The sequence below is a fragment of the Amblyomma americanum genome, chromosome 2 (genome assembly GCF_052857255.1).
Source record: "Amblyomma americanum isolate KBUSLIRL-KWMA chromosome 2, ASM5285725v1, whole genome shotgun sequence".
In the NCBI taxonomy this organism is placed as follows: domain Eukaryota; kingdom Metazoa; phylum Arthropoda; class Arachnida; order Ixodida; family Ixodidae; genus Amblyomma; species Amblyomma americanum.
In genome coordinates, this window is record NC_135498.1 from 4,923,292 (window position 1) to 4,951,242 (window position 27,951).

Genomic DNA, 27,951 nt, shown 5'->3' on the forward strand with positions numbered 1-27,951 from the left:
AGCCGTTGAAGCGTCCTGCGTCGGCTTTACTTCCAAGCCGCCAACTTTAGACGCGAGCGCACCGGTGAATGTGCGATGTTAGTTACCGCGTGATCGAGAATGGTGCTATTAACGTGTCGAGAGTATCTCGTCTAGCAATTCTAACGAAAAACGAAGACATAGCGCTCCATTGTCGAGCATTGGGTAAAAAAAAAAAGAATTATTTCTGTAAACTCTTCGTGCCTTGCGTGACACGACAAGAAAACGAAATGAGAATGGGCACGAGAGCACCAGCACCTGTCTCAAGCGTCAGCCAGCGCCTTAACAAGGTTGTTTCACAGAGGAATGTACAATGTATCGCATTGAAATATATAGAATCATAAACAAGAACATACACGGATATGCTAACATATGAAATAACGGGAATAGGTTCGCAGTCTGCAAATGTGCGCGGAATTTTTAAGTGCATCACAAGGATGCTCCGCATAACTCTGTTCTATCGTTAGCCCATGCGGGCCTTTGCGCGCACGCTTCGTCCAAAGGTGTGGTTCCGGAGCAGGATGTCGCGCGCGCGTGCCAGCAGGGGTCGGCCAAAGGTGCCCCGGAAGTCGTCCATGCAGATGTCCCAGACGGCGATGCCGCCCGTGAAGAGGAGCAGGTGCGCCTTGCTCTGCAGCGACACGTCGTCCTCGAAGCCCACCCACTGGTCGCCGTTCACCACGTACGAGCACTGGGCGACGCGGTCGAACTGGCGCGACCAGCTCAGGTCGTGCGCCAGCATCTGCTCCAGCTCGTAGTGGCTCAGCGTGCCCGGCTGCCGGGTGAACAGACCGGGCTTGCCGGGACCCGCCGAAGGGTCGCCCGCCTGCGCGACGAGGAGGGCCCGCTCTCAGCGAGGCATGAAGATGATGATGATGGCAAGTTTCACGATGAACGGTCAGCTGAGGCCGAAATGCGGCGAGAAGAAGGTTAGTGGTCAACACAAGTCTGTAAGATGCACTATGATAGGGAATTTGTGTCGGCAGATGGCGTTGCAGTGATTGATTACCTCGATAGCAACTCCGTATTGTTAACAACGATGCTGAGATTTTCGGATGCGGTTTCAGGATGCCGCTAAGTTCTTCATTAAACTTTTGTCCCTTCAAGACAAGTTCGAAAGCGGCGATTAAATCCTTGGATTACCAGAGATGTCATTCGCACAAAACGTAAAATGAAAACATTTAAAATAAAAACACAAAATAAGGACAACGCAGTTCGCAGGGCTAAAGCGTGATTTACTATTTTTTCTTTCTTTTTTTCTTTCTTTTTTCTTTTCTTTTTATTTTGACAGAACTGGTTACAATACAAGACCGAAGCGCCAACAGAGACAAGACGTAAGAAGTGACACGGACAAGCGCTTACTGACAACTGATTTTTCATTCAGGGAAACACGCAATATATAGGCGAACAGAACCGGTGATAATCAGAGGCGGTAAACGTCACATGGTGTATAGGGCCATAAAAGCGATAAAAGACTTGCATGGTGAATATGTAAAAACGATAAAAAAGAGCGATGACACGTGGTGTACAGGCCACATAAAAAGGAAAGTATAAAAAGTTTTTTAAAAACAAACATGAATTTCAGTTTTTTAGGCATGCGCAGATGCCAGCTTTCTACACATGTTCCAAATTCAACCGCGGCCTTTTAGGAAAGCCAGTTCACTTTCATAGAGCAATTTTGACGGGTCACTTACGCATTCCAAGCCCTTTCGTTTGATGAAAAACGCCTCTTTTGACTCGCGAGCTAAGCTGTCTCGACTTCTGTCTAAAACAACAGTATCTTCTAAGCGAGGCATGCACTTACATTTTTTACAATGAATCGGAAGATTAGATCCAGTGCCCTTGTCAAGTGATCGGCCATGTTCCCTCAAACGCTCGTTCAGACACCTTCCTGTTTGGCCAATGTAAACCTTGCCGCATGTGAGCGGGATCTGGTAAACCACCCCTTCATTGCATCCGACAAACATTCGAGCATGCTTGGTTCCACAAGTTTGGTTTTTGGATTTTGGTTATTAATCCGAGGACACAAGGATGCCAGCTTACAAGGGGCGGAAAAAACTACAGGGACCTTGAACTTATTCGCCACCTTCTTCAAGTTATGTGTCACACGGTGCGAATACGGGACGACTACCGGTTTTACCCTCCTGTAATCCTCCGGAATGTGATGCCTTTTTGTGTCTTTTAGTTTTTGAAGCAAGGACTCAGGTATGTCGATGATTTTCTAGTCGTCTTAAACAAACAGGACCCATCGACATACCCTGACACCATTAATGATATTCTAGAAGTATTTAGACAGCAAAGCCATGGATTGGAATTTACCTGTGAACATCCAGAAGGCAAAAAGTTGCAGTTTTTGGACTTGTAACTGACCTTGGTACAATATGGAATTTGCTGGATGTACCACCCACGGGCTCAAAAAGATCTGTTGTCATATAATTCATTCCACTCAAAAAACAGTCAAACGAGCCATAGCCATATCAGCATTAGAATACTCGATTAAGAGGTCATGTGAACATTGTATGCAAATGATCATTCAACTCCAGATCAAACGGCTGCAAAGGGCAGGATCAGACCGTCTTGTCGGCAGTAACTGAGTCCTTGCTTCAAAAACTAAAAGGCACAAAAAGGCATCACATTCCGGAGGATTACAGGAGGGTAAAACCTGTAGTCGCCCCGTATTCGTACCGTGTGGCACATAACTTGAAGAAGGTGGCGAATAAGTTCAAGGTCCCTGTAGTTTTTTCCGCCCCTTGTAAGCTGGCATCCTTGTGCCCTCGGATTAATAACCAAAATCCAAAAACCAAACTTGTGGAACCAAGCATGCTCGAATGTTTGTCGGATGCAATGAAGGGGTGGTTTACCAGATCCCGCTCACATGCGGCAAGGTTTACATTGGCCAAACAGGAAGGTGTCTGAACGAGCGTTTGAGGGAACATGGCCGATCACTTGACAAGGGCACTGGATCTAATCTTCCGATTCATTGTAAAAAATGTAAGTGCATGCCTCGCTTAGAAGATACTGTTGTTTTAGACAGAAGTCGAGACAGCTTAGCTCGCGAGTCAAAAGAGGCGTTTTTCATCAAACGAAAGGGCTTGGAATGCGTAAGTGACCCGTCAAAATTGCTCTATGAAAGTGAACTGGCTTTCCTAGAAGGCCGCGGTTGAATTTGGAACATGTGTAGAAAGCTGGCATCTGCGCATGCCTAAAAAACAAATTCATGTTTGTTTTTTAAAAACCTTTTATACTTTCCTTTTCTTGTGGCCTGTACACCACGTGTCATTGCTCTTTTTTATCGTTTTTACATATTCACCATGCAAGTCTTTTATCGCTTTTCTAGCCCTATACACCATGTGACGTTTACCGCCTCTGATTATCACCGGTACAGTTCGCCTATATATTGCGTGTTTCCCAGAATAAAAAATCAGTTGTCAGTAAGCGCTTGTCCGTGTCACTTCTTACGTCTTGTCTGTTGGCGCTTCTTTTTTAGTAACACGCACCAACTAGCCCAGCAAAAAGTTATACGTGATTTACTATCCAAAGTGAAACTTGCTAGAGATTGATACTTAAGCCAATACCTTGATGATTTTGCATTTAGGCCAAACTAACCAAGAGAGAGAAAAAAACAAAAAGTAATTGTGTAATTATATCAAGAGCACCTAGCGTTGCGGAGCAATTCAACATTTACTTTCAGGGTTTTTTCTGGTAGCTGACTTTGAATCGAGTGGTCGGAATACGGCCCCGGTAGACGATCTTGTAATTTCCCAGAAAGGTGTTTCGGCAATGCTCTTAAACGCTGAGACAAAAAGATCCACTTAGCTAGAAGGTATTCCAAATTTTTTGAAGCGTTATGCCGAGTATATGGGTCAATGTTTTACTAAATTTTTTCTCGTTATCATCATTAGACGGAATAATATCCTTAGATTGGACGAAAGCACGTGTTGTGCCGATTCACAAAAAAGGTGAGCGTTTATTAGTATCAAACTACCAGCTAGATTCAATTACAAGTACTCCTTTCAAACATTTAGAGCACGTTGTTGCAGGATTTATTCACGGCTTACTCACAGATCATAATGTCTTATCTGAGCATCAACATTGCTTTAGGAGAAGTTTCTCTACTGTGAAACAACTCGCCATTACAGTACATGAACTTTCGGAAATACTAAATAGGTCTGGGCAAGTATATGTTTTGTTTTTAGATTTTGGTAAGATTTTTGAAAAGGTACCCCTTAGAAAATTAATACAGAAATTATAGTATCTAGCGCATTCTTTCTGGCGTTATTCGATGGATTTGTGATTACCTTAAAAACAGAGAACAGTTTGCTGTTAGAAATACCCGCTCCATGCAGTGTTCGCCATGTTACTTCGTGTGTTCCGCGGGGCAGTGTGCTAGAGCTATTGTTTTTAATTTATATCATTGATATGGCAGACATTATTCCAGAGATGATGTTCATCCAGCTTTTCGCAGATGACCGTCATTTTTAAAGAAATATCGTCTCAAGTGGATCACGATTTATTGCGGAAATCTATTGAAACAGTTACTAACTGTAGAAGAACGGCAGATTGGGCGAGTTGGAAATGCTCCATAATATTAAAACAGTGCTAAGCAACCAGGAAGAAGAACGAAGGGAACACACACAAAGGCGCTGACGCGTGCACCAGTTACTAACTGGTGCACGTGTTGCGAAATGGAACTGAACACAGAAAAAACTACTGCTCCGAATTACAAAGCAAAAGTACCCCGTTACATTCCCTTATATGCCGTGTGGTACATCTGTTTCAGAACTCGAGAGGCATAAGCGAATTACGATTTCTAATAAACTCACACGGTCACCACATATTTCCTATATTTGTTCAACGGCAATAAGGAAATAGTGGTTCATCAAAAGAAAGCCTAAATGTACTCCAATAAATACTAAGACGATCGTCGATAATTCTCTTGTAATATCCGAACTGGAATATGCAGCAGTATGGTGGGACCTTCGTACTAATAGAAATGTTAGTGAATTAGAGCTAGTTCAAAGAAAGGCGGTAAGATAAACGTTTGGTAAAAATATATAAGGGATGATTCACGAACTAAGTTAATGCTAAAATATGGTAACCAAACATTAAAAGTAAGAATGAAGATCAGCCGTATTCCGTTACTCTACCACAGTCTTTCAAGCAAAATAAATATCCAACTCTTCAGTTCCGTGAAGGCAATCAGTGCCAGAAGAACTGGACATGCTCGTCAGTATTCATTGGCATCCATTTTTTTGTCAAAACAAACTATCATAGGCGCAGCTTCTTCCTGCCCACAGATTCACGTTTGAATTCTCTCCTCATTGATGTTTTTGAATGTAATAATTTTATGCAAATGTTGCAAAGTCATTTTATCGATTGTAGAGTGAACCATATGTATGCTCTCAATGCTTTGTTGAACATCGTTTCTCGTATCATCGCTTGTATACTTCTGCATCCTTATGCACTGCCCCTCCTGCTTGGGCCTAATTGTTCAGAATCAGAACCATGTTTATTTAACATTATGACGATGTTGGGTGCGCCGACAAAAAGCAAGTAAGAAGGCTTGATGAGGCTGGCGCACCCCACAGAGGTATTGCAGTGGTACACAACATGATAGCACATTCAGAGAAAAACAACAAAAACAACAGATTTGGCATTAGCTAAACATCAGTCCGGACTCCTTATTTAGTCGATGCGGGAGTGTGTAGCTCAACATCCCTTAACCATAATTCGTTGGGATCTTAGGTACAAACCATTTCAAAGTAGTACATGTAGAGTATTTTGAATCTTTTCGTTAGAAACCATGACACCTTTATCATAGCGCTATTGTTTTAATTAACTCTGGCTTTATAGCGTCGTAGGAGTAAAGTTTCGTACAGCTGTGGCATGCGGATGATTTCAAGTTCCTTGATAATCTGTTCTGTGTGCCCTAATGGAGGAGCATTCATTTCGAACAGCTTCCTTTGAAGGAGATACAAGCAGCTAATATTTGTAAAATATGTGCTACCTCACACCAAAAAGTAATAATTTACAACAAAAGAAAACAGCGCATTATATAATATTTTCTTAATGCGCTTTAGCACGAAGTATCTCAGTCGACACAAAATACTGACAACCCTTGACAGCTTGTTCGTCACCATTTCGACGTGATCATTCAAACTCAAATTCTCATTAAAAATAATGCCTAAACTTTTTACCGCAGGAACCGTTTGGATGAGTGACGTACCGATCCTTAAACAATATTTGTCAACTTGTTACAATGCCTGAAACGCACGGGCTTTGTTTTTGCAGTGTTTATGTATAATAAATTATTCTGAGACCACTCTAGGAGTGAAATGTAAACTTTCTGTGGCTTTTTTGTCAAGATCAGGCAACTGCGCCGCTTTAAAGAGTAAAGCGATGTCAGCAGCGTAAATGATGAAAGTTGGAAGATTACTAATACAGACGATGTCATTCACATAAAATAGAAATAGCAATGGTCCCAAGGTACTACCTTGCGAAACACCTGAAACAATGTGTCTAATATCAGATAAATCATTATTTTTATAACTTCTAGCGGTCAAGAACTTAAATAAGACTGAATTATATTAAGCAACTGTCCGCGAAAACCGTAGTGCTCGAGCTTAGCTAAAATAATTTTGTGGCTGATGCGGTCAAACGCTTTTGAAAAGTCAATGAATATATTAAGAGCAAGAAGTTTCTGCTCAAAGGACTCTAAAATCAGCTCTTTTTGTGTTAGCAGCGCGCTTTCGGTTGAAAAGTTCTTCCTAACACCATGCTTACTGTGCGTTATTATGTTATATTATTCACAAAAACTAGACATCTGTTTGAGCAAGCTCTTTTCAAAACAGTTTTAAAAAACAGGTAGAATAGATATTGGACGATAATTTGACATTGTTTTTGTCTTCACCTTATTCATGACTGGCAAACTCCATTCGCTTAGGGAATACTGCGTGTTACATAGGGCTCCGGATATTAATTTGGAGCACATCGGGTGCTTGAACTTCCACTGACGCCATACATCATCATCATCATCATCATCATCATCATCATCAGCCTGACTACGCCCAATGCAGGGCAAATGCCTCTCCCATGTCTCTCCAATTAACCCTGTCCATTGCCAGCTGCGCCCACCGTATGCCTGCAAACTTCTTAATCTCATCCGCCCACTTAACTTTCTGCCATCCCCTGCTACGCTTGTCTTCTCTCTTGGAATCCACTCCGTTACCCTTAAGGACCAGCGGTTATTTTGCCTTCGCAGTACATGCCCCGCCCAAGCCCATTTCTTCCTCTTGATTTCGACTAGGATGTCATTAACCCGCGTTTGTTCCCTCGCCCACTCTGCCCGCTTCTGGTCTCTTAACGTTACACCTATCATTTTCATTTCTCGCTGCGTTGTCCTTAAGCTGAACCCTTTTCGTTAGACTCCACGTTTCCACCCTGTAGGTGAGTACTGGTAAGATACAGCTGTTTTATACTTTTCTCTTGAGGGACATTGGTAAACTGCCACTCATGATCTGTGAGAGCCTTCCAAATGCCCTCCACCCCATTCCCATTCTTGTAGTTATTTCGCCTCCATCAAAATACGACTGCCGTGACCGAGAATCGATCCGGCAACTTCGCGATGGGACAAAAAATCTTTAATCAGAATGGGATGGCACTCTGGCCTAAGTAAGAGAAAAAGCTCAAGTTGAAAGGGTCAAGTAATGTAGGTTGTATCCTGCTGACGAGGCCAGCTTCGCGGGAGAATTTTTTTTCTTGGGGGGGGGGGGGGGGGGCGGTTACAGTTTGTGTTACACAACTGTGCAGCAAGAAATAAAACCCCCTACAAAATCCCACAGGTTTACGGCTCTGCTTTTGCGCGCCTCGATGAAAAATTAATTTTTTTTCCTAAATCGATATTTCCTCGTTTTCTAGAGGGTATATGCTGCAGGAAACAGCCCACTCTCATGAAAAGAGACCAGTTTAACGAACAAGATTTTTCTTTCTTCAGAAAAAAAATACGCTTAGACCAGAGGTTAGCGTCAGTACAAGAACGTCAGCGAACAACATAGCTTTTTTTAAGGAAATAAAAAAAATTGTTCCACCGCATTGTGTTTGTCTCTCAAAGCGTCGGCGTTAGCTGGGCAAACGAATTTCGTAATCTGACCACAGCGAATTTAATCTTCATCGCAGCCAGAGGGCAGACGAACTTTGTTTCTTCTTTTTCTTTTTATGATTGGAACATTGCTGTCTCAAAAGAAAGGCTGTAACGTTAAGGACCGAAGTGCGATATTAAAAATTATTCAAACGTAAAATCCAACCGAATTTTTTTTTAAAAGGCGAATTTATAGATAATACTCTTAATATGGAAAGATTGGTTTAGAGCACTGTATAGAAAAAACAAATACCGATCTTGATAACACCTGTCAACCACCACCTTTCAGAGGACGCGCGCGCAAACACACACACGCACACGCACACACACACACACGCACGCACGCACGCGCACGCACGCACACACACACACATGCACACACACACACACACACACACACACACACACACACACACACACACACACACACACACACACACACACACACACACGCGCGCGCGCGCACGCACGCACGCACGCACGCACGCACACACACACACACACACACACACGCATGCACGCACGCACATACACACATAGCATGTCGCGTCACTTGTGTGTGCGTAGCGGTGGCGGCGAAAAAGGTAGAAGGCACGAGCACTCTGAGGTGACACCTTTACGAAACGGGATCACATCACGGAATGCAAAAAATTCACGCCCACTTGCACAACAGGCACCTCTGCCCGCTCTCTCATGAGAGACACTGCAGTTTCGCAACAGTCCAGTGTTACGAAACCAAAAGTCGGGACAACAAACACAGCTATTTTCAGAATTCAGAATTTAACAGTTTCACAGCAGACGCCGCTGTTTTCACCCCTTGGTAATGTGGATAAATAGAGACTTTACAAGGCTGTATTCAGGGTTTCTCTGGATTCACAGCCATGAATTCGTGACATCATATGCACAGATCTGTTTCTACCATTCGTGTTTTGCCGGCTCTAGAGGGCTGTACAATCACGGCAGCTAGTGGCTCGTTATTGGCCAAAGATCCGTACAATCAAGAACCCAACAAAATCTATCAGTCTAAAGATGCATGTCAGTATAAGGATAGAGAACTGAGACCTTACTTCAAAATTATTCTCTTCACGACGGTAGCCACCATGTGTCACGTCCTTTATAATAGATAGCAAGAAAAGTATACCACCTTTTGCAGTATCGAAGGAATTGCTGATCTATGATATAGAGGGGAGAAAAATTATAAAAATGAAACAGCTGAAAATTAAGATTCCTAAGGCAGTATTCGATGGCAATGACTTTCTGTTTCGTGCTTTTTTTGGGAGCGCTAGCTGTTTTCTTTGATGAAAGTGCTGCTAACGAACAAGCAATGATAGAAAAGCAAATGACAGCATGCTGAGGAAAAATAAATTTGGTAAGCTAGGCTTCATTAATAGAATACTTATCACTAATGCAATCGACTTTAAGCAAACTGCGTAATTTTCTGAGGTCAATCGTAACTGTTCCCAGTCCATTGTTCTGCGCGCTACTCGAAACATGTGCGATCTTGCAACCTTGCAGCCAATACGAATTGCCTTGTTTTGGCATACTGTCAAAGCTGGACATCTGCCTAGCCTTAAACTTCTGCGGGAGAGCGCGAGAGAAAGGACAACAGAAAGCGGGGGCACCACACTTATTGTGGCGGCTGTGCTCTCTCTTGTCCATCTGTGATATGTTGTTCCGAAGGTGGCCGCCGACAAATACGCCTGCCGGTGTGCACTGTCAGACTGCACGTTCCACTGTCTGGTCTATTTGGGCACGCAGCGCTCACTAGTGAGGCAGCGTCGATCTCCTCAACTTCTTCCCTGGCGATGTTATGTCTCACGTTTAGACCTAACTCTCATAAACTAGGCATAAACCAGGTGCTTCGTCCGTTTTCGCGTTGTGCATTCCACAGCAGTTCATTCATAGGTTCATTCAGCTTCTCGTGGCCTCTTACGCGCACATACCTTGTTGGCCACGGCGTTCTTAAGCGTGAAGGAGGCGCCGGCGAGCGTGACCCCGAAGACGACCTTGTCCATCTGGGTGAGCTCGAGCGACATGTCCCCCAGCACGTGCGAGAGGCCCGTCTGTCCCTTGCGCTTGGCTTGCGTCTTGACGCGCAGCGGGCTGTAGAAACTCGTCACGGGAAACGTGGCCGGTTCCATGGTGCGGTGCGTCTCCACGAACATCACGTCCACCACCTGCACCCGCGAAAAGAAGTCCTTGATTCACAGAAGAACGTTAAGTGCGCGCTTTTCCATGGGTCCTTCGTGACAATAAAGCACCTCTGCTCACTTCACTACCCACCAAAAGAGCCTCCAGCTAAGAAGCAAGTTCCAGGCACTAATATTGCCACAAATGTTTGTAATGTTTGTTTCTTGATGCTCAAAGCAGCCAACCATATAACTTTTTGTGGAGCCAGATGCGACCAGTTTTATTTAGAATAATTGCAGTCATGCACAATTAATTCTACGGTTTTCGAGATTGTAGTGGTTGCATTGCGCGCCGTATTTCGGAAGTTTTTTTGCCAAGTTTAAATTGAGCGCGGCCGAAATCGCCGGGGATTTTGTCCTCCGACGACCGCCGAGCACGTTTGTTGCTATCGCCGCCGCCGAGTTGTTCAGTTATTTTTGGGCGCAAATCAGCCACATAAAGTTTCTTTTGAAAGCCTTTTCATTGTCATTCCGACTGCTTGACTGCCGTCACCACTACATGAGGATATACATCCTGAAGTCCATTATAGGCTCTGCGAACCTCTCCTTGTCAACGCAGAACGTTTTGTATGTCTGGTTCCCCAATGTTTTTCTGTGCGTCACAGAAGTCCTGGACCAAAGCAACAGAACTATTGAAGTGCTACGCCAGTAGGCATTGAGCCCACTCCTGCTGAGCTCTCCGGCGGCGTAGGAGCGGGGGGCGGTGCCGATTAAACCACGGGCTAAGAGCAAAAAATCAGTGAACAGGTGAACAGTGAACGTTGTTTCACACCGCTACAAACAAAAAAAGAGTCCCATGTCACCTATGAAGGGCGACAGGTCAGGCGTGGGGAGAGCACGAGCCTCTGGCGCGCGCCGAAAGCATACTTCGCTGAAGTGCGAAAGCACTACTTAACGAAGTCCACCCAAGAATCGTGTGTGTGTCCCTGACCTTGACGGTGCAGAAATAAAATAAATATTGTCGCGACTCGATTTCGAATCCGCGGCGGCGCGAACAGATCAGTTTCGCAGGCCAGTGCGCGAGAGCACTGTGCTATCGCCGCAGCCGATCACGACTAGCGTTTAACTGCAGCACACTCTCCCACTGTACATTGCACAGCGTCGCCTCCTTCAGCTTCCATCTGCTAAATTAGGTTTGACGCTACGTGCGGACAAGGATCGATCTGCGGCAAGCTATTTAGTTCTGCTGCGCTAATTTCTGCATTCATTAGCCTCCCCGGGTGCTCGACATCTCATGCAAGGCCATATTATTTATTTATTTATTTATTTATTTATTTATTTATTTATTTATTTATTTATTTATTTATTTATTTATTTATTTATTTATTTATTTATTTATTTATTTATTTATTTCGTTACTATCAGGGACGTTGAGGCATTAAAGATAGGAGTGGTAAGTAAGTAATCAAAATCAAACACAGAAGGAGACATATTAACATAGATGACGAAGAAGCGCAGATCTGAATGCTTCTGATTCTGGGATGGAGACGATGCATGCGGGCAGGGGGTTCCAGTCTGAGCTGATCTTGGGCAGGAAAGAATGACAGTACTGGTTAGTTCCGCAACATGGAGCACTCACTTTGAATCGGTGATCAATACGGGATGATACATAACTTGGAGCAGTGAAAAAAATCTTTGTTTTAGCGATTCATTTGTGTAATATATTTTGTGGAAAGTGAGAAGTCTGGAAAGATGAAGCCGCAGAGAAAGATCTGGAAGGTCTAGAGTTCGCTTCATGAATGTGACGCTAGACGAACGAGAGTAGCTGGTCAAAATAAAACGGGCTGAATGATTCTGAACAGATTCTAAAGCATTAATCAGTGACTTGATGTTAGGGTCCCATACGAAATACGAATGTTTTATTTCAGATCGGACAACCGTTTTGTACAGACGTAGTTTTAAAATAACCGGAGCAAGTGAAAAGTTACGGCGAAGGAAGCCAAGCATGCGATTAGCATTGTTAGTTATGTGTTCGATATGCGTTTTCCATGAGAGGTCATTGGCAATGTATACGCCAAGATACTTATATGCAGAAGCACAAGCTAAGGGGAGCCATTTATAATATATGGATGCGGGTTAGCTTTGTAAGGTATTCGCGTTACTTTAGTTGATTTACATTTAGATAAATTAAGCTTCATTAGTCAAGTGTCGCACCAAGCAGAAATGTTATTAATGTCAGTTTGAAGAATCAAGGTATCAGATGGGTTGGAAATTTCTCTTTATGTTACACAGTCGTCAGCGAACAACCTGATAGATTATTTTATGAGATCAGGAAGATGATTAATATAAATGACGAAAAGGAGAGGTCCTAGAACAGATCCTTGAGAAACGCCCGATGTTACTATAGAAAGATCAGAATTATGGTCATTAACTGTTACATACTTAGTACGACCGGCTAAAAAAACACTCACTTTGTTTAGTTTGCTAAGTTTGAGAAGTACAAGAGGATGAGACAGGTTATTTAAGGCTTTAGCAAAGTCAATGAATATGCAATCAACAATCGAAGAACGATCCAAAGCTGCAAAACGGTCATTAGCAAATGCGGTTATCTGTGTTGAACATGAATCATTTGTTCGAAAACTATGCTGATGGGCTGTAAAAAAAGAATTGGACTCAAGGTGACTCATGAGGGCAAAATAGATTACATGTTCAAGTAATTTGCATTTAATAGAAGTTAATGATATTGGTCTGTAGTTTATAGGGCTGTGAACATCTCCAGACTTGTGTACTGGAACCACCTTGCCCACCTTCCAGTCGTCAGTTCCTAGCGAGTAAATCTTTTTTTAATAACTTCACCAGTTGCACAATGCTTCCCGTTAAAACTATGCATATGAGTTATTTCCAAACGAATGCGTTCTAAACCGAGCCAAGCAGGCAATTTTGATCATCTCAGACCCTGCTCCGTTCGTTTTGCGTTGCATTTTATTACTACTTCGATTACCACAATAGCGGAAAACAATAGCGCAGAAAGCATAACATTAGAAAAGAAAGCAGTCAGAATAAAAGCATTTTGTCGCTAACAAAAAGGTCATATAAAACACGGACATCTAAAGGAAGACTAGTAGCAGTGGTTTATTTTTTTTTTTTTTGCTAGCCCCGGCATCTGCCATCGATACTGAAGCCCCTGAGCTGGGGCAACGGGAATAAAGGATAGCATGCAGAATGGAGAAATTAAATGAAAGAGGTGAGGGGACATGAAGAGAGGATGGGGGAGAGGTAATATACACAAACTATTTACACAATGAGAAATGTGTAGTACAGGTTACGCGCGTGGTTAGTTCATGATAAAGCAAAAGCTAATAATAATAATAATAATTGGTTTTTGGAGAAAGGAAATGGCGCAGTATCTGTCTCTTATATCGTTGGACACCTGGACCGCGCCGTAAGGGAAGGGATAAAGGGGGGAGTGAAAGAAGAACGGAAGAAAGAGGTGCCATAGTGGAGGGCTCCGGAATAATTTCGACCACCTGGGGATCTTTAACGTGCATTGACATCGCACAGCACACGGGAGCCTTAGCGTTTTGCCTCCATAAAAACGCAGCCGCCGCGGTCGGGTTCGAACCCGGGAACTCCGGATCAGTAGCCGAGCGCGCTAACCACTGAGCCTATATAGAGGGCTAAGATTCCAATACTCCCCACCACACAAAGCGTTGACGAAGGAGGAAGCCGCAGGATGGCGTAGACTGCAGACGGGTTCCTTTCCAAATCTTTACATACTAAGCAGGATGTTCCCCACACAATATTGCGCCGTATGCCCGTGGTGCGGAGCAAGACCAGCACTATATCACGTCACATGGGAATGCGAGAGAAACAAGACATTCCACAAACATACAACACCAAGTGCGGAGCAATGGGAGAGCCGGCTCACCAGCTGCGAGCTAGGGGTCCAAAGGGCCCTCATAGCACACGCAAGCGAGGTGGCCCGACTCAGTGGTGCCCTGAACTAGGGGCCCACCCAAGGTTGAAGAGGACCCAAAGTTATCAAGAATGAAGACTTCGTCCTCAACTCGCTAATATCTTAAGAACCAATAAAGTTTTCCATTCCATTCCATTCTAAACCACTGAGCCACCGCGGCTAGATATCATTTTCAGCAAAGTTTCCTGCGAAGCTTGCTTTGCCTCAACATGTATCTTAATGAGGCAGAGCTTCCTTCGCATGCCAGGGTCGTAAGCGAGATATTGGCTCGGAATATTGGTTCGCAAAGTTTCTTGCGAAGCTTGCATCGCCTTAACATGGATCTTAGTGAGGCAGAGCTTCCTTCGCATGCCAGCGTCGTATGCGAAGTCTGGGCTCGGAATATTGGTTCAGCTAATTTTATACCCCGAGCCTTCGAGCACGTTCGTAGTCCTCGTCCTCTACAGCGTGAATGAGGGCGTTTATTTTTTTGCGCAGTGCGCACTAAAGAGACTCCGCTCTAATAATATTAAATAATAATTCCGTAATGCACTCAAAAAGCCAAATGATAATTCTACAGCCGCTATTCACGTGAAAAGGCAAGCTTAGTTGTGCTCCATGCACAACGCATATTTCACCTCTTTAGTCCATCGGAAGCTAAAATTAAGAGCACAACGGTCTAGTAAAGTTATAAACATTCAAATTAAGTATTTCGGTCACTTTCGCTACAAAAGGTTTGTGATTACTCAATCTGCACCCATAATGACAGCGAATTTCACTCGCGACGTGGAAGCAGCTTATTTACAGAATGTTAGAAAGGCTGCCGCTATACAGTAAGAAACCTTTAATGGAAAGTATGCGATTTCACGCAGTCTGTACACCAAGAGCAGATGCGTCGCCAACGACGCTTGTTGCGCTATATTTAGGGACCCTAAAGCGTCCGGTCTAACCTGTCTTGCGAAATCAGCTGGGGATGTCACTGAGTCTTGAATGGTTTCCCCAACATTCCCTCTGCAGTGCACTTCAAATAATGCAGCGGTAGAGTTAGAGACTCGTGAAAACTAAAAAAGAACATGTGAGGTGCCTCAGTAGGCAAACGGCTTCAATGACCTGAATTTTAATTGCGGGTTCTAAATATAAAAATTAAGCAACGGAATATGCCTGACATTTTTCCTTTTGACAACGAACTGAAGTCTGAAATATAACGAATGAAGTTAGAGCTGTAACTATTAGGTTAAGGACTAAGTATGACAAAAAGTAAAGCCAATAGTCGCTTCTCTAACTTTATACGTTTGTGTCGGGCTTTTATCAGCAAAACATGGAAAATTTTATGTTGTAGCCTGCATGCGTGCTCCGTTGCTTATCTTTGATCTGCGAACAGTGAATCATAATGGAAATCATTTAAACCGTGACACACTATACTGGGCAGCATACAGAGTTTGCTGACAACAAACAGGACGGTCCACCCACGTTTATGATGTCCTGGACGTCGAAGCCCGCGGCGCGCTGGGCCTTGTCCGCGGGCACCACGATGGCCAGCCGCTGCCCGTCCGAGGAGAGGCGCCTGCGCAGAGTGCGAAGGAAGGCGCCCAGCGCCTGGCGGTCCTGGTCGCCCATTGGGCCGGGCCAGTGCAGCACCAGCCCGTCGAAGCCGTACTGCAGCAGCCAGCGAGCCGCGTTCTCGGCGAACTCCACGCGGTAGCGGCGAAGGCCCGACAGCTTGCGGAACGCCTCGCCATCCGACCGGCGGCCGCCCACCGCGGCCCAGATCACCAGGCTCACGTCTGCAGCAGCAAAGGAAGCCACTGTTTCAACCACCACTGCCACGGCAATGTGGCGCTGGTGATTGCCTTTTCTTAACACTTTCGTATTACCTTTAGGTCACATTCCTCGACCAAGTAAACCGCCGCAGGGGCTCAGTGGAGAAAATGCAATAACGCCCGCGTGTGCGGTACGATGCGAAGTCTGTGCACGGGAAAGAACTCCAGGTGATGGAAATTAATTATGGCGTCTCCTGTAGCCGAGGTGAGGCGTAGGTACACTAAACTGCATCATTAGTACCCTTTACCTAAAGCTGCTTTCTAGCCTATTGTTGCTCACTTCGATGATTTACATAGCTGAGTGAGTCAATGAGTCCCCTTTTAAACTTTTGAAAGGAGTGTAAAGAGCGTTGCCGACAAGATAATTTGTTGCAACGTTCGCAACACGCCACAGAACCCGAAAGTTCCCCAAGAAGAATCGCGGCCAAACACCCTACAGAATCACGACTACCAGGAAAAGAAAACAATCAAGAAGCAAATCTCGGGCACAAGAGAATATTTCCGGGAACATTTTTTACGGTGAAACTAGTATATACGTAGCTAATCTTACGATTTCTTCCTCTGACGTACGCGTTTAATAATCCAGGCGTCGACTGCTCGCTCTGTTCATTCTCCTTTCGTACTCTGCTCAAAACACGCTGCCTGAACCAAGTGCACAGCATGATGTTTCGTTCCTGCAGTACGTACCTCTTGGCTAGGGTAACAGGCAGAGAAGATAAACGGAGCAGCGGAAAATAATTTTCTTTCCCTCTTCTAGAGCGCCCCTTGCAATTATTGAGTTACGCAAATGTATACCAATGGAACATTGCTTCATTGCAAATTGCATTATAGCGCCTGGATGTGCCTGGACTGCATAAAAAGACAATGCAAAACAAATGAATATACTGTAGCATGTTCACAATAGCAGACGATTGGGATGACTTAAAGGAAGGAGGCACCGTCTCGTCACGTTTGCATAACATATTTACGCTACAACTACTGAACTCTTACGACCAGATAGGTGAGGCTAGATAGATTCTAAATCACCTTTGTCTCTAAGCCTGGCAAACTTTCGGATGCCTTCTTGCTGGATATCGAACTTGGGATCCTGCAAAAAGACAGGCAAGTTGTAGTTTTTCACAATAGGAAACACCCATTCAAAATGTTTGATATCAGAGTGTAAAAAGCCCTGGACCAGCTATGCCTAGTTCACAACCTTCCCTGCCTTATCATCAATGTGGGTGAAATCATAAAGTTCCTAGATATTACCTAGAGGGAAAACTGGCGCCATCGTCCATGCGAGTATCTTGAAGGGTGCTTTATCCACCGTGGGAATGCCGGGAAGACAGAAGTATCGTAGTTGGCTTGGCTAGTGTTAGCTCTAAAACATGACTACGACTGCAGAAATAAAATTTTTCACAAAATAAATTTTGCAAGGAAACGTTGCTTCACAGTCATTATGTCCTGCAATAAAATATGCCTATTGTACATTGTAATAAATGAGCAGGAAAGTAGGTAGGCGTAAACGAGTCCCGAATTTGCGCATTTTGAGAAGGGGCTTTCTCTTCATGTCGGCAATTATATCGAACAGTGTAAAATATTTTTTGCTTATTAGACCAAATAACCTTTCAAAAAAATTGGCCGCGCTTGAAGTAGTACACTTTGGAATGTGTCGTATGCTACTGCGGGTTCGTGCATAGGCTATTGTTCGCGCCATGAGAAACTTGCCCGAACCCCCACTTTTCAATGAGAAACTAGTTTGTGCTTGCTAACTGCTGGCTATCACTATGCCCTGGCGCTGCCCTTAGAGATTTTGCGAAAAAAAAGCATGAATTAGGAAGCGGAAACCCGTCCTACCCGTAAGTGACGGCAATGTTCACGCTGCCAAATGCAACATGCGGGTATTTGCGCGAATTAATTCATGAAGCTGTAGTATTTCCTGCATGCAATGCACGGCCATCGCCAGATTTAAAAATGAGGCAAATTCAATCCTCGTTGACTTCGGTTAACATAAGGTGCGCTTGTCGAAGTACGCTACGCTTTTATAAGTGTCCCCGAGACTCCTACGAGAAATGTGCCCAGCAGTCACCGTAGCAGACTGTTTAGTTTTAAATTCACAACAAAACTTTGTTTCCTTCTTTAACCTTTCAATTCCCAGGCAGCACAGCTTCCCACTGAGCAAACCCAGCTTACTGCGTTAATGACTTCAAGCGATGAGGCAAACGGACTTCATGCCTAGCAGGCAGCAGACACTGCGCTCAGCTCAGTTCGAACGCCTTCGCATGCTTCGGACCGCAAATGAACTGCGTGGGTAGCTGGATAACTACACCTCCACAAAGCGCACAAAACATCAATGAAAACGAAACTGAACAACCAAGAAGTCCAATCCGTAGCACATTAAACAAGCCACCATATGTCAGTCCGAAGCCTATATCTTTCCAAGATGCGTCGGGCGTCCTTGGCGAATGAAGTGCAGGGTCGCCAGCTTTCCTTCTTTCCAGTTAATAATAATGGGTGAAATGATATTTAACACCACTCACTCTTTTTCGAGCTGTTGTTAAATAATATACAGCATATGAGAAAATCGTTAGCTCAAGAAGGTATAAATTGCAAAACTCTTAATTTTGTTCGAGTTTCTCAGACAAAATTTATTGGAAGTTTGAAAAGCTGTGTCCGTTTTTTTTCTCTGTCTCTAGTAAAATGCGATCTCTGCCTTACCGTTCGTCTCACCTATAATCTTACGATATGAAGCTATGTCTCGTTTCTTTCGCCAAGAGAATGGAAGAGCAGCCGGGCAGTTTGCGCACCCGTCAGTGGTTTTAGCTTCAACGAAACATGAAAACTTTGGGATTCAAGTGTCCCCTGGATCACTTTATTCTCCTTGCATAGCCACTGCAGCGCGTAGAGACAACGATATGTCCGTGCCCTGAGGCACCCATGTTGCCAATGCGCAAGCTCAGCCAAGTTACTTGTCCTACGGGCAGAAGTAAATGAGCGCATATCTTTTTCGGAGAAACCTGGCTCTGCTCATATATGCATGCTGTTGCGAGTCATTAATTAGAACGTGTTAAAACGCACTATACCGCATCTCTGCAAGCTGATGGCAGAGGTATAATGCAAACACCTTCCCCGCCTCTTTTCCACACCGAGATTTCTTGTAAACTTTCAAATGAATAAAAGCACAAACCCGTTTGGCAGCCCACTGAGTCCCAATAAACATTTATGAGAATGTATTACTATAGAAACAACGGCTCTTGACTGTAGAAGGTTGGGGCAAAAGCAAGGAGGCTCCAGCCGTGAGCTATACCTTGCTGACAATGTTTGCGGTGGAGGGATCGACGCCCAGGTAACAGTAGACGACGTCGTCGCACAGCTCGACGTGGATGTTCTCGACGCCGAAGCGCATCGGCTCCGGTCTCCTGTGGGCCGAGTGGTTGAAGAAGCAGTAGAGCCGCTTGCGGGTCGCCTGCATGTCTTCCTCCAGCGGCAGCGCCCACGCGTCCTCGGGTTCCGAGCCGAAGGCCGAGCGCACCGCCACCACGGCACCCGTCACCGTGAACACGGCGGCCGTGATGAACATGATGTTCAGAAACTCCTGCAGGCACGCAGCGCACAAGCCTGTATGTATACATGGAAGCGGATTCATTCTGCGCGGAACTGCAAAGCTATACTGGGTAGCAGTTTAGGTCCAAGCTCTCTTGAATACAAGACGAAGAGTGGAAGGGAGTCAAGTGTAAAGAAGTGCAAAGAAGACTACGTGTACAAAAAGGTGGTTGTAAAGGAATGTATGTGACATGTCGTGTCATGCAAAGGGGATGCAAAGGCGAATAAAAGTCTAATGCTACGCATTTCCGTCGGATCGGCCGATAGAGATCGCCTGTCACGCGATAGCGTAAGGCGCTCGTTCTAATAAAAACCCGGAGTCGGCCGTCGTCCTACGTAAGTCGGAAAAAATTCCTGAAGTTTCAAATGAAGAAAGAAATGAGCCGGCATTGGGATTCGAACCCAGGCCCTCTGCGTGCCAGGCGGGCACGCAAAGATCACGAAGGATCGTTGGTTAAAGCGTGTTAGATTAGCACCTAGAGAACGCTTTGTGGTGTGCGACTTAGTAATGTGTTTTGGGGACGTTACGGTGATTACAAAAATGAAACCAAATATATAAATATGCTAAGTAGGCGCCAGAAATTGAGCGCATTGAAAAGGCAGTCTAATGGTGCTTCACTGTACTGAAACAAATGGTGTGTATGTTCATGAAATATAGTGGCGCAATATTCCGCGCAGTGTAACCTAGATAGTGCTTGATTTTTGTCAATCGATAACTGTGATATCTGATTAGTAATCCGTAATGTGATCAGTAAGTACGATTGTAATCGATGACCGTGATCGGCAACGTGATTGTGGATTGGTAATCGGCGAAAAAGTAGAAAGAAAAGGAATAAAAAAGGAAAAAAGAGGAGAAGGTGCTATCGAGTCCACTCTTCTTACGGGTGAAGCTTAAGCGTCCTCCAAATTTTTCACTTCAGTTGAAGATAAACATGTGGCTGAAGTGCAAGCAGTTAGGGGAAGTTACCTCGAACCTATACGCGCACAGCGTTACTGTATGGTAAACAGCTACTGATGCGCTATTGACAGTGAGTGGAGTTGCCGTTGTTCGGTAGGTACTAGTATACATACCGAACCGCACTTGTCTAGTGATAGTCTTCGAAGCCGGAATCTCTCCCGAACTCCTCCCCTTCTCGAGAAGAAAGTAAGTCAGATAACAAAAAAAAATGAAAAAAGTTTGTCCACCCGAGCACCACTCGAGATGCGCCGTTAGAAACACGGTCCAACCATGTTTTTATTACGGTCGCTAGTAGCAGAGGGAACCGAATAAATCTGATATTTTGCAACCGCTGTTCATCGCACAGACGCTATGCTTGAAATACGATGCTTTCTTATTTATTTTTTCTCTCCATCGATATCCTCAGCGAGGACGTTGTCCTTTTTGTCGCTAGGGCGGAGATCTTCATCGCGTAAGCCGTAGTTAGTGCTCCCAAGGGATCACTTCATCGCGCCCCGTGATCTCGTTACGCCGGGATTCTCGCCGCACGCGTGCAACAGTGTGCCCAGTTCCTCGGCAATTGCGTGCAACAGAGCCTAACCCGCGTCTCCGAGTCGTTCAGACGGGAGAAGTGGAAACGAGCTGACCTTAATCTCATCTTGCTCGTCTCCTCCTCGAGAGCGTTTCGCAAGAGACCCCCTTGGATATCCACATACACGGGCTAGCCCGCTCAGCGCTTATTATTTTTAGTAAACAAAGCCACATAAATCCCGTTTCACAGATGTGTTCCCCGGAGTTGGGTATCTTTTGCTGTCCGCCTTCGAGAAACTGATGCGCAGGCAGGCCGTCGCAGTCGAAGCGAACAACGAAAAGCGTAGCCGGTAAGACGTACGGTGATGGTTCAACATGATGGTGAGTTGTTTACGCCTGCGAATAAAGCCAATAAATTTTTCTTGGTGTGACGGTCAGTTTCTCAGCAACAAGAGTGACAGTAAACAACAGAGGAGCCAGGAGATGAGTTATATCCCAAAACTGAAGCTTGGTCGAGTTGGTCATTATATGAGTAATAAAGCGCTCGTCCTTGTCTGTCTTTTTTTCTTAATCACGACTGTAACGTGCATATTTCAATGTAAAGTTGTCCTTTAATTTGTCGCGGTCCTGGCATTAAAAGTGCACTTAAGCCTAATTTTGTTCTTGGTAAAAATTGATACCATGGTTCTTTGTCCGTATGTTATGTGTTCAGCAACAAAAGACCCATTTGTTGCTGAGAAAAATTGTTGGTGGCGATGTGACCGCTGCGGCACTGGTAACAACTGTCGCCGATTTTATCTGATATGACGGAATTTATCTGAAGCAGGAAAACGGTTTCGGGAATCTGCACTGCGATTTACGGTTTCCGCCCTTTTTGTGGCATCGCGTATTATTTCTATATTTTTTCACCATGTGTATATGTGGCAATTTCAGGAGTGACTACTGTAGTTAGAGTTATTTATGTATTACTTCGTCGTAAAAGAGATACTTGTCTTCGTTTGCAGTTTTATTAAATACTGCATAACAATTGTCGTCTTTCTTTGCAATCTTATGTAGCCGCTATCTTCCTTCTGTACTGTGAGTTGTCTAAAGGAGCCGGGATCTTTTTGTCAAACTTGCCACATATTTTAGTACCGGCTCCTTATTTGCAAGAAATAAAATAAACTTCAAACTTCGAAGCGAAAAATTGAATAAAAACCTAACCCTTTCCCTCGCCAAGCTCATTTTTTGGTACACGTCCTTCGTGCTCAACGCACTTTTTTCCGATCGTGTTTTCGAACCTGCACAGACTTTCCCAGCTACGCTGTCGCTAGGCAACTAACTGTCTCTGCGCCCAATTCCGAGGCCCCAGAGAGATGCATGCTGTGTTTCCTGAAAGTGAGGGACACGGGCAGGGCTGGAGAGGGAAGGAGGGGGCTCTTCTTTGGCGTCCGTTCGTACGCACTAATGGAGTCAACCTAATTCCGTCCACGCATTGCGTCCCGGGGCGATAAACGAGGATCGATATGTACGCGCCGGAATCAAGCGCCCCCTCTGAGACGCATTAATTGGGAACGCGTCTCCGCGCCGGCAGAACACGACCCGACATCACGGGCCACTGCTACGCGCCGCCTGCTCAGTGCGTGCGTGTACGTGTATGCTCCGAAATGTCCCCCCCCCCCCCCCCCCGACGCTGCGCCTTCGGGAGTCTAAACTGCAAAATGGCGGCTAGGAGAAAGGCCTCGAAGTGCTCTCTCGTGTTGTGTGGAAAACGGTACCGCTGTCAAGCTCACCACCAACCGCTCTCCCAGCCTCGAGTCACCCCCGAAGTTCAGACTGTTTGGAGCAGTAGCTGCATGTATAAGTACACTTTCTCGGTTGTAAACTGCATCGGCGTCGTCTGTCGTAACAGAGAACTTCTGCCATTACTTTGTGGCCGCTAAGAACTCGAGTGCTCCGTCTTTGGTCGTGCAGTTTGGCCGAGCAAGGGAGTTGACGCTTTAGCGGAGAAGTGTGGGACAGCTGTCATCATCATTTGTTCACCACGACGGACGACGAAAAGTCGGAGTTGCTACTTTTTCCTTAAAAAGTTTTGTACTCTTCTTAATGTATCCTTTCTTTCCATGCAATACCCTGTAGATGGCAGAGCCAAACTGGATCTTAATGGAGGCTGAAACAGGTAACAAGGACGCATCTTGCGGGAAAATTTATGACAGCATAAAAAAATAATGAACAACGGTCGGGAAGTACTCTCGTTCATTTTGCTTACTGCCGAAAAGAATCCCACCTTCTTTCCTTCTGTCTTCTGAAGGGATTTAGTAAGTTTCCTATTCCCCTCGCTGCACAGGCACCCTCCTTTATTGCGCACCGGTTTATAGCGCGACACGGGCAAACTGTCGAGTCTTTCCAGGTCTGAGAGTCGGCTAAAAGATTACGGTAGTCACTGGCGCTGGAGGGAGGCCAAAACCTGAAGGGAGCTGCTGAGCCAGATGACAGACGCAGTACTGAAAGCGTGTGTGTTAGCTAGTTGAAAAGCGCGCAGAAGAATGTAGATCAAAAATGAGAAACCCGGGAAAGGCACTCACGTGTTATATCGTGCAGACAACTAACATACGGCAGTACTTTTCTTCCCCCTTATTTTCTTTGGTTTAACGAAGGTTTATCTGTGTGGGTGGCGGAGATTTGGTTGTCCATGAATGCGATTGTTGACTCATTTCTTATTGTTGTGCCATTTCCTTCAAATCCCTGTCATCAGCCAGCCGGGCATACGCAGCCGTTTCGTCATTTCTGAAGAAGTCTCCTTTTACCGATAGGCGTCACTTGACACCGAATGTAATCAAAATAATATAGCTTAGAAATTTTAAAAGGCTGGAATGTGAAAGAACTGAAGAGACTTAAAATGAAAGAACAGCGAAATAAGTAAAACAGCCATTTTAATTCAATCGGAATGGTGGCACCCTCCACCGCCCCGATTCAAAGGGTACGCCAATAAGACTATATATATATATATATATATATATATATATATATATATATATATATATATATATATATATATATATATATATATATATATATATATATATATATATATATATATATATATATATATATATATATATATATATATATATATATATATGACAAAGCTTCTAAAGCACTACGCTGAACGACGGTATCGCCTATAATCGGCTTCATAGGATAACTTCGTTTTGAATATATTGGAATGAACTAAAAAGATTCACGTTTCGGTTCACGGCACGGGAACATTTGCGCAATCTCCATCGCAATCGCTTCTTGCAATTTTCATGCGTGGCTGGTGGCGGTTGCGTTTCACCGAAATCATATGCATACAGAGCAACACTGAGTCAGTGAGGAAAGAAGTCGAAGCTGATCGTGTGCGCTTAGACTGCGGGACTCAAATTCGTGCGCTGAGGCACGCTCGTGGCCTTTCGAGCATGGAGGGAGGCCTTACATTCGATTCGAACACGGGATAGGAGAGTCACTCAACGAAGTGATCGCGTTACGGACAGAAATAAATGCCGCGTTACCAAGATCGATCGCCAGGGCCTCCACCTGTTGAGAAGCACAGCACCACCCACTCGCAGCTTCCCGAGCGATGTGTTATTTTGAAAGCCCCCGCAGCAGGGAGGTTCATTCGCACAGTTAAGTTAGCATCTAGTTCAATGTACGTTCAGTAGAAATTTTCACGGGACGCGGGTCTGCAGGAAAACAAATTGTGTCATAGAAGTCACACAATCCTATCGCCTAGAGGATACGAGATGAGGGCAGGCTGCATTAGCTGGTATTAATAACAGACGACTGAGTCCCGATGAAGCGCTACATTTTTTTTTCCGAGAACGCGCATCCAGTATAAAGAAACGTCAAAGCTTCAGTTAATCCGTTAATTAGTCTAAGCCACTTTTCTCCGTTTTCTATTCTCCCACTAACTCCTGCATTATGCCAACGTAATCTGTGTATAATTATTCCGATAAGTTAAGAACCCGAATAAAAACCCTCGTTTAATCAATTTTCGCACTTTGCACTAGTTTCTTCCTCCTCCTGCGCCGCTGGCAAGCTCTATATTTATTTCAGAATACTGCAGGCCACTGTTTGGCCCAAACAGGGCGCCGGAGGCAGTCCTGGGTTTCGAGGAGCCTGTCCAGCCCGTTCCCTACAGCACAGTCTCAAGCAGCGTTCCAGCCGAGGAGTATTGCATGAAAAATCCCATTATTCTATTTGCTACTCGATAATTCGGTGAATTCTGAGGGTGAAAAACAGCAGGGCACCGTACAATAATTCAAGAAGGCGAAGTCATGACCTTCCCGGAAATACTATAGAGCATTCGCAATACAGACACCAATGAGAAGAACACGGTACAAGCGCTAACTTTAATCTGACCTTATTTGCAGTCCAGGCCAACAAATGCAAGGATGGAGCAATACATGATCAGCATGAATTCCCGTGATCAACGCCCATTCGCGCATACCGTTCAACATACATCAGTTCAGCCTTAAAGAGAGTAAATGAAGTAAGTTAGCCGATGCCCCGCGTCTTTCTTCTCATTTTTGTCGGTCTTACGAATGCGCTTACTACTTCCTGAAACTATGAACCATATATTTAGCTCGCCTGCAAAGGACCACGCGAGAAACACCGTGGGCTCGAACACCACCAGTGTCCTCAAATGGCAATGTCAATTAACGCTCAGTAAAATGAGTTCTGCAAAAGAGACAACTGGGCATGTTGGTTTTAATGCAAACCCTCAGTGCTTGTGCCAGATAACTTCCGGCTCATTAGCGATTGACAACAACCTGGTGAAAATTCGGAGGACACTTAAACTCTGCCTTAAGGGTAGGACACGATAGCATTAACGGGTGCCTTCCGCGACTTGGGTTCCTCTTCGCGCATTACTTCCCAGACATGGACGCTGTTCTTTATTTTTTTATTTACCACAAGACACACAAGGTCTCCTTTGACCAATTCTAACGAACGTTCCTTTGTGGTTGAGCGGTAGAGCGCCCGGCTCACGAACCAAGGGGCAGCTGTTCGAGTCTCCACCATTTTCCTTTTCAGAGCAGTTGCGTTTCTTTTCTCAGCGGCAATACGCAATGGCGGTGGAATGACGTCACGACCCTATAGACCAATGTAAAATTGTTGAGTGACGTCATCACTGTTGTACTGTGTGATCGTTGTAGGGCGTTTGGACTACCAGCGCGAGGCCATGTGATTGCGACGTCACGACCCTCTCGACCAATTCCAATTTTCTCGACACGCGAAAGGAAACTGCCATGGTTTCCGCACTGCACAGGACTCTTAACGCTGCCACGTTGAAATACCACAGATGGGAGGCACAAAAGACGCTTAACCTGTTTTGCCCTTTTGCACAATGTTATCCTGCAGTAGTCAGTGTGGCCCTTCTAACCCAGCGGCTCTAAGAATACACCTGGCCCAAACTTTTCACCTTAAGCTATTCATGCCATACCACAACTAGTATTAGAAGAAAACACGTCATTTCACGCCTCCCTTCTTGCCCCAAAAAAGGCTCTCTCCACCGCTAAGAACAAAAAAAAAACTTCCTTCCCATGTTCAAGACACACTGTTGTACAAATGTATTTGTCCCTTCTCGTTGAAGGGGCGCGAATATAGTTTGAGAATGCGACAGCTGTTCGGCGTCCGTTCCGGTGTTTCGAGTCGGTGTAGTGGTAGAAGTAGCAGTATGCGTAACCGTTGAGTGGTTGCCGTGGAAGGAGGGAGTATAGCGAGAGCGTAAGAAGGCGTAACCGAAAGGTGGTTGCAAAGTGCGAGGAATAGGCAACCGGAGGGTGTCTGCCGGGAGATTACGGCGAGAACGGAGGAATGTGGCGCGGTCCATGTGCGGCGACCGCTGCGTAACGCACCGCCCGAGAACAGGGTCAGCGGCGGACAGAAGAGGAGCGCTTGTCGACCGAGGAGCGCTCTACGACTATACAGATGTGAAGTCGCTCTCATACCCCCCCTCTATATATCGTGAAATATGGATAGATACCTTAACAGCTGTCGCTGAGTCTCGCGATACACAGTAGTAACTATTCATTGGGCCTCTTTTTCAAGTTCGGTTTTCATGTTGTGAAGGAAGGGATGAAAGTAGGGAGAGCAAGACACCGCAGCGTAGAGGCACAGCTGATGAAATGCAATAGCGCGAGAAAACAAAGGTGAAACGCACACTGTGCAGGGCGAGTGCCATGCGTGGTTTGCCGTGTTTCTCGAGCCGCTGCATTTCATCAGCCATGTCCCATTACCACCAACTAGCGCAAACCAAAATGCGCTGGAACGTGGTGGAAGACTGCTGACTCGATCCCGCCCCCGTGTGCTCGGCGCTCACCTTCCTCAGGAGCACCGACGAGGGCTGCCACACGCGCACGTTCTTCTCCAGCAGGCGCTCGGTGGTGCGGCTGCGGAAGGGCCTCTGGCGAGCCTGGCTGGCGCGCATCTCCATCGAGCAGTCGGGAAAGCTGTGCACCACCGACGACGGCGGCAGCCGCCACTGCGCTGGTGGGGACTGCGGCTGCTGCTGGTACTGGTACTCTGGGCGCTGATGCTGCAGCTGCTGACGTTGAGGTTGCTGCCGGTGGTGTTGCGGCTCCTCCTGTTCCTGCTTCTGCCCCTGCTGCGGATCCTGCTGCTGTTCCTGGCGCTGTTCCTGGCGCTGTTCCTGCTGCTGCTGCTGCTGGTGCTCAGGCGGCGTGGGCGACGCGGGTTCCGTAACGTCGCCCTCGCCGGACGTCGACGACCGAGACATGGCGGATCGCTGACGATGAAGCTTGCGTTTGTTCTTCCTCTTTGAACGCGCTCTCTGCGCGCGCCATTATGACGACGAGGCTCGT

General features: G+C 45.4%; 1 protein-coding gene across 1 annotated transcript; it reads right to left on the reverse strand.

Moving 5' to 3' along the window:
• Positions 1 to 481: 481 nt before the first annotated feature.
• On the reverse strand, positions 482 to 27,893 carry LOC144119508 (chitinase-3-like protein 1). The gene is made up of 6 exons (XM_077652097.1): positions 27,450 to 27,893; positions 19,346 to 19,633; positions 17,086 to 17,146; positions 15,710 to 16,023; positions 10,099 to 10,332; positions 482 to 844 (listed from the first exon to the last, which is right to left on the reverse strand). The coding sequence occupies exons 1-6, from the start codon at positions 27,864 to 27,866 to the stop codon at positions 482 to 484; spliced, it is 1,677 nt and encodes a 558-aa protein (XP_077508223.1). The 5' UTR covers positions 27,867 to 27,893.
• Positions 27,894 to 27,951: the final 58 nt, after the last annotated feature.

Excerpts from the sequence above, each read along its gene's own strand:
- LOC144119508 (XM_077652097.1), bottom strand. The coding sequence starts at position 27,866 with ATGTCTCGGTCGTCGACGTCCGGCGAGGGCGACGTTACGGAACCCGCG. Across the intron at positions 19,634-27,449 it reads CGTCGGTGCTCCTGAGGAAG|GAGTTTCTGAACATCATGTT; the intron begins GTGAGCGCCGAG and ends GCGTGCCTGCAG. Across the intron at positions 17,147-19,345 it reads CCGCAAACATTGTCAGCAAG|GATCCCAAGTTCGATATCCA; the intron begins GTATAGCTCACG and ends GTCTTTTTGCAG.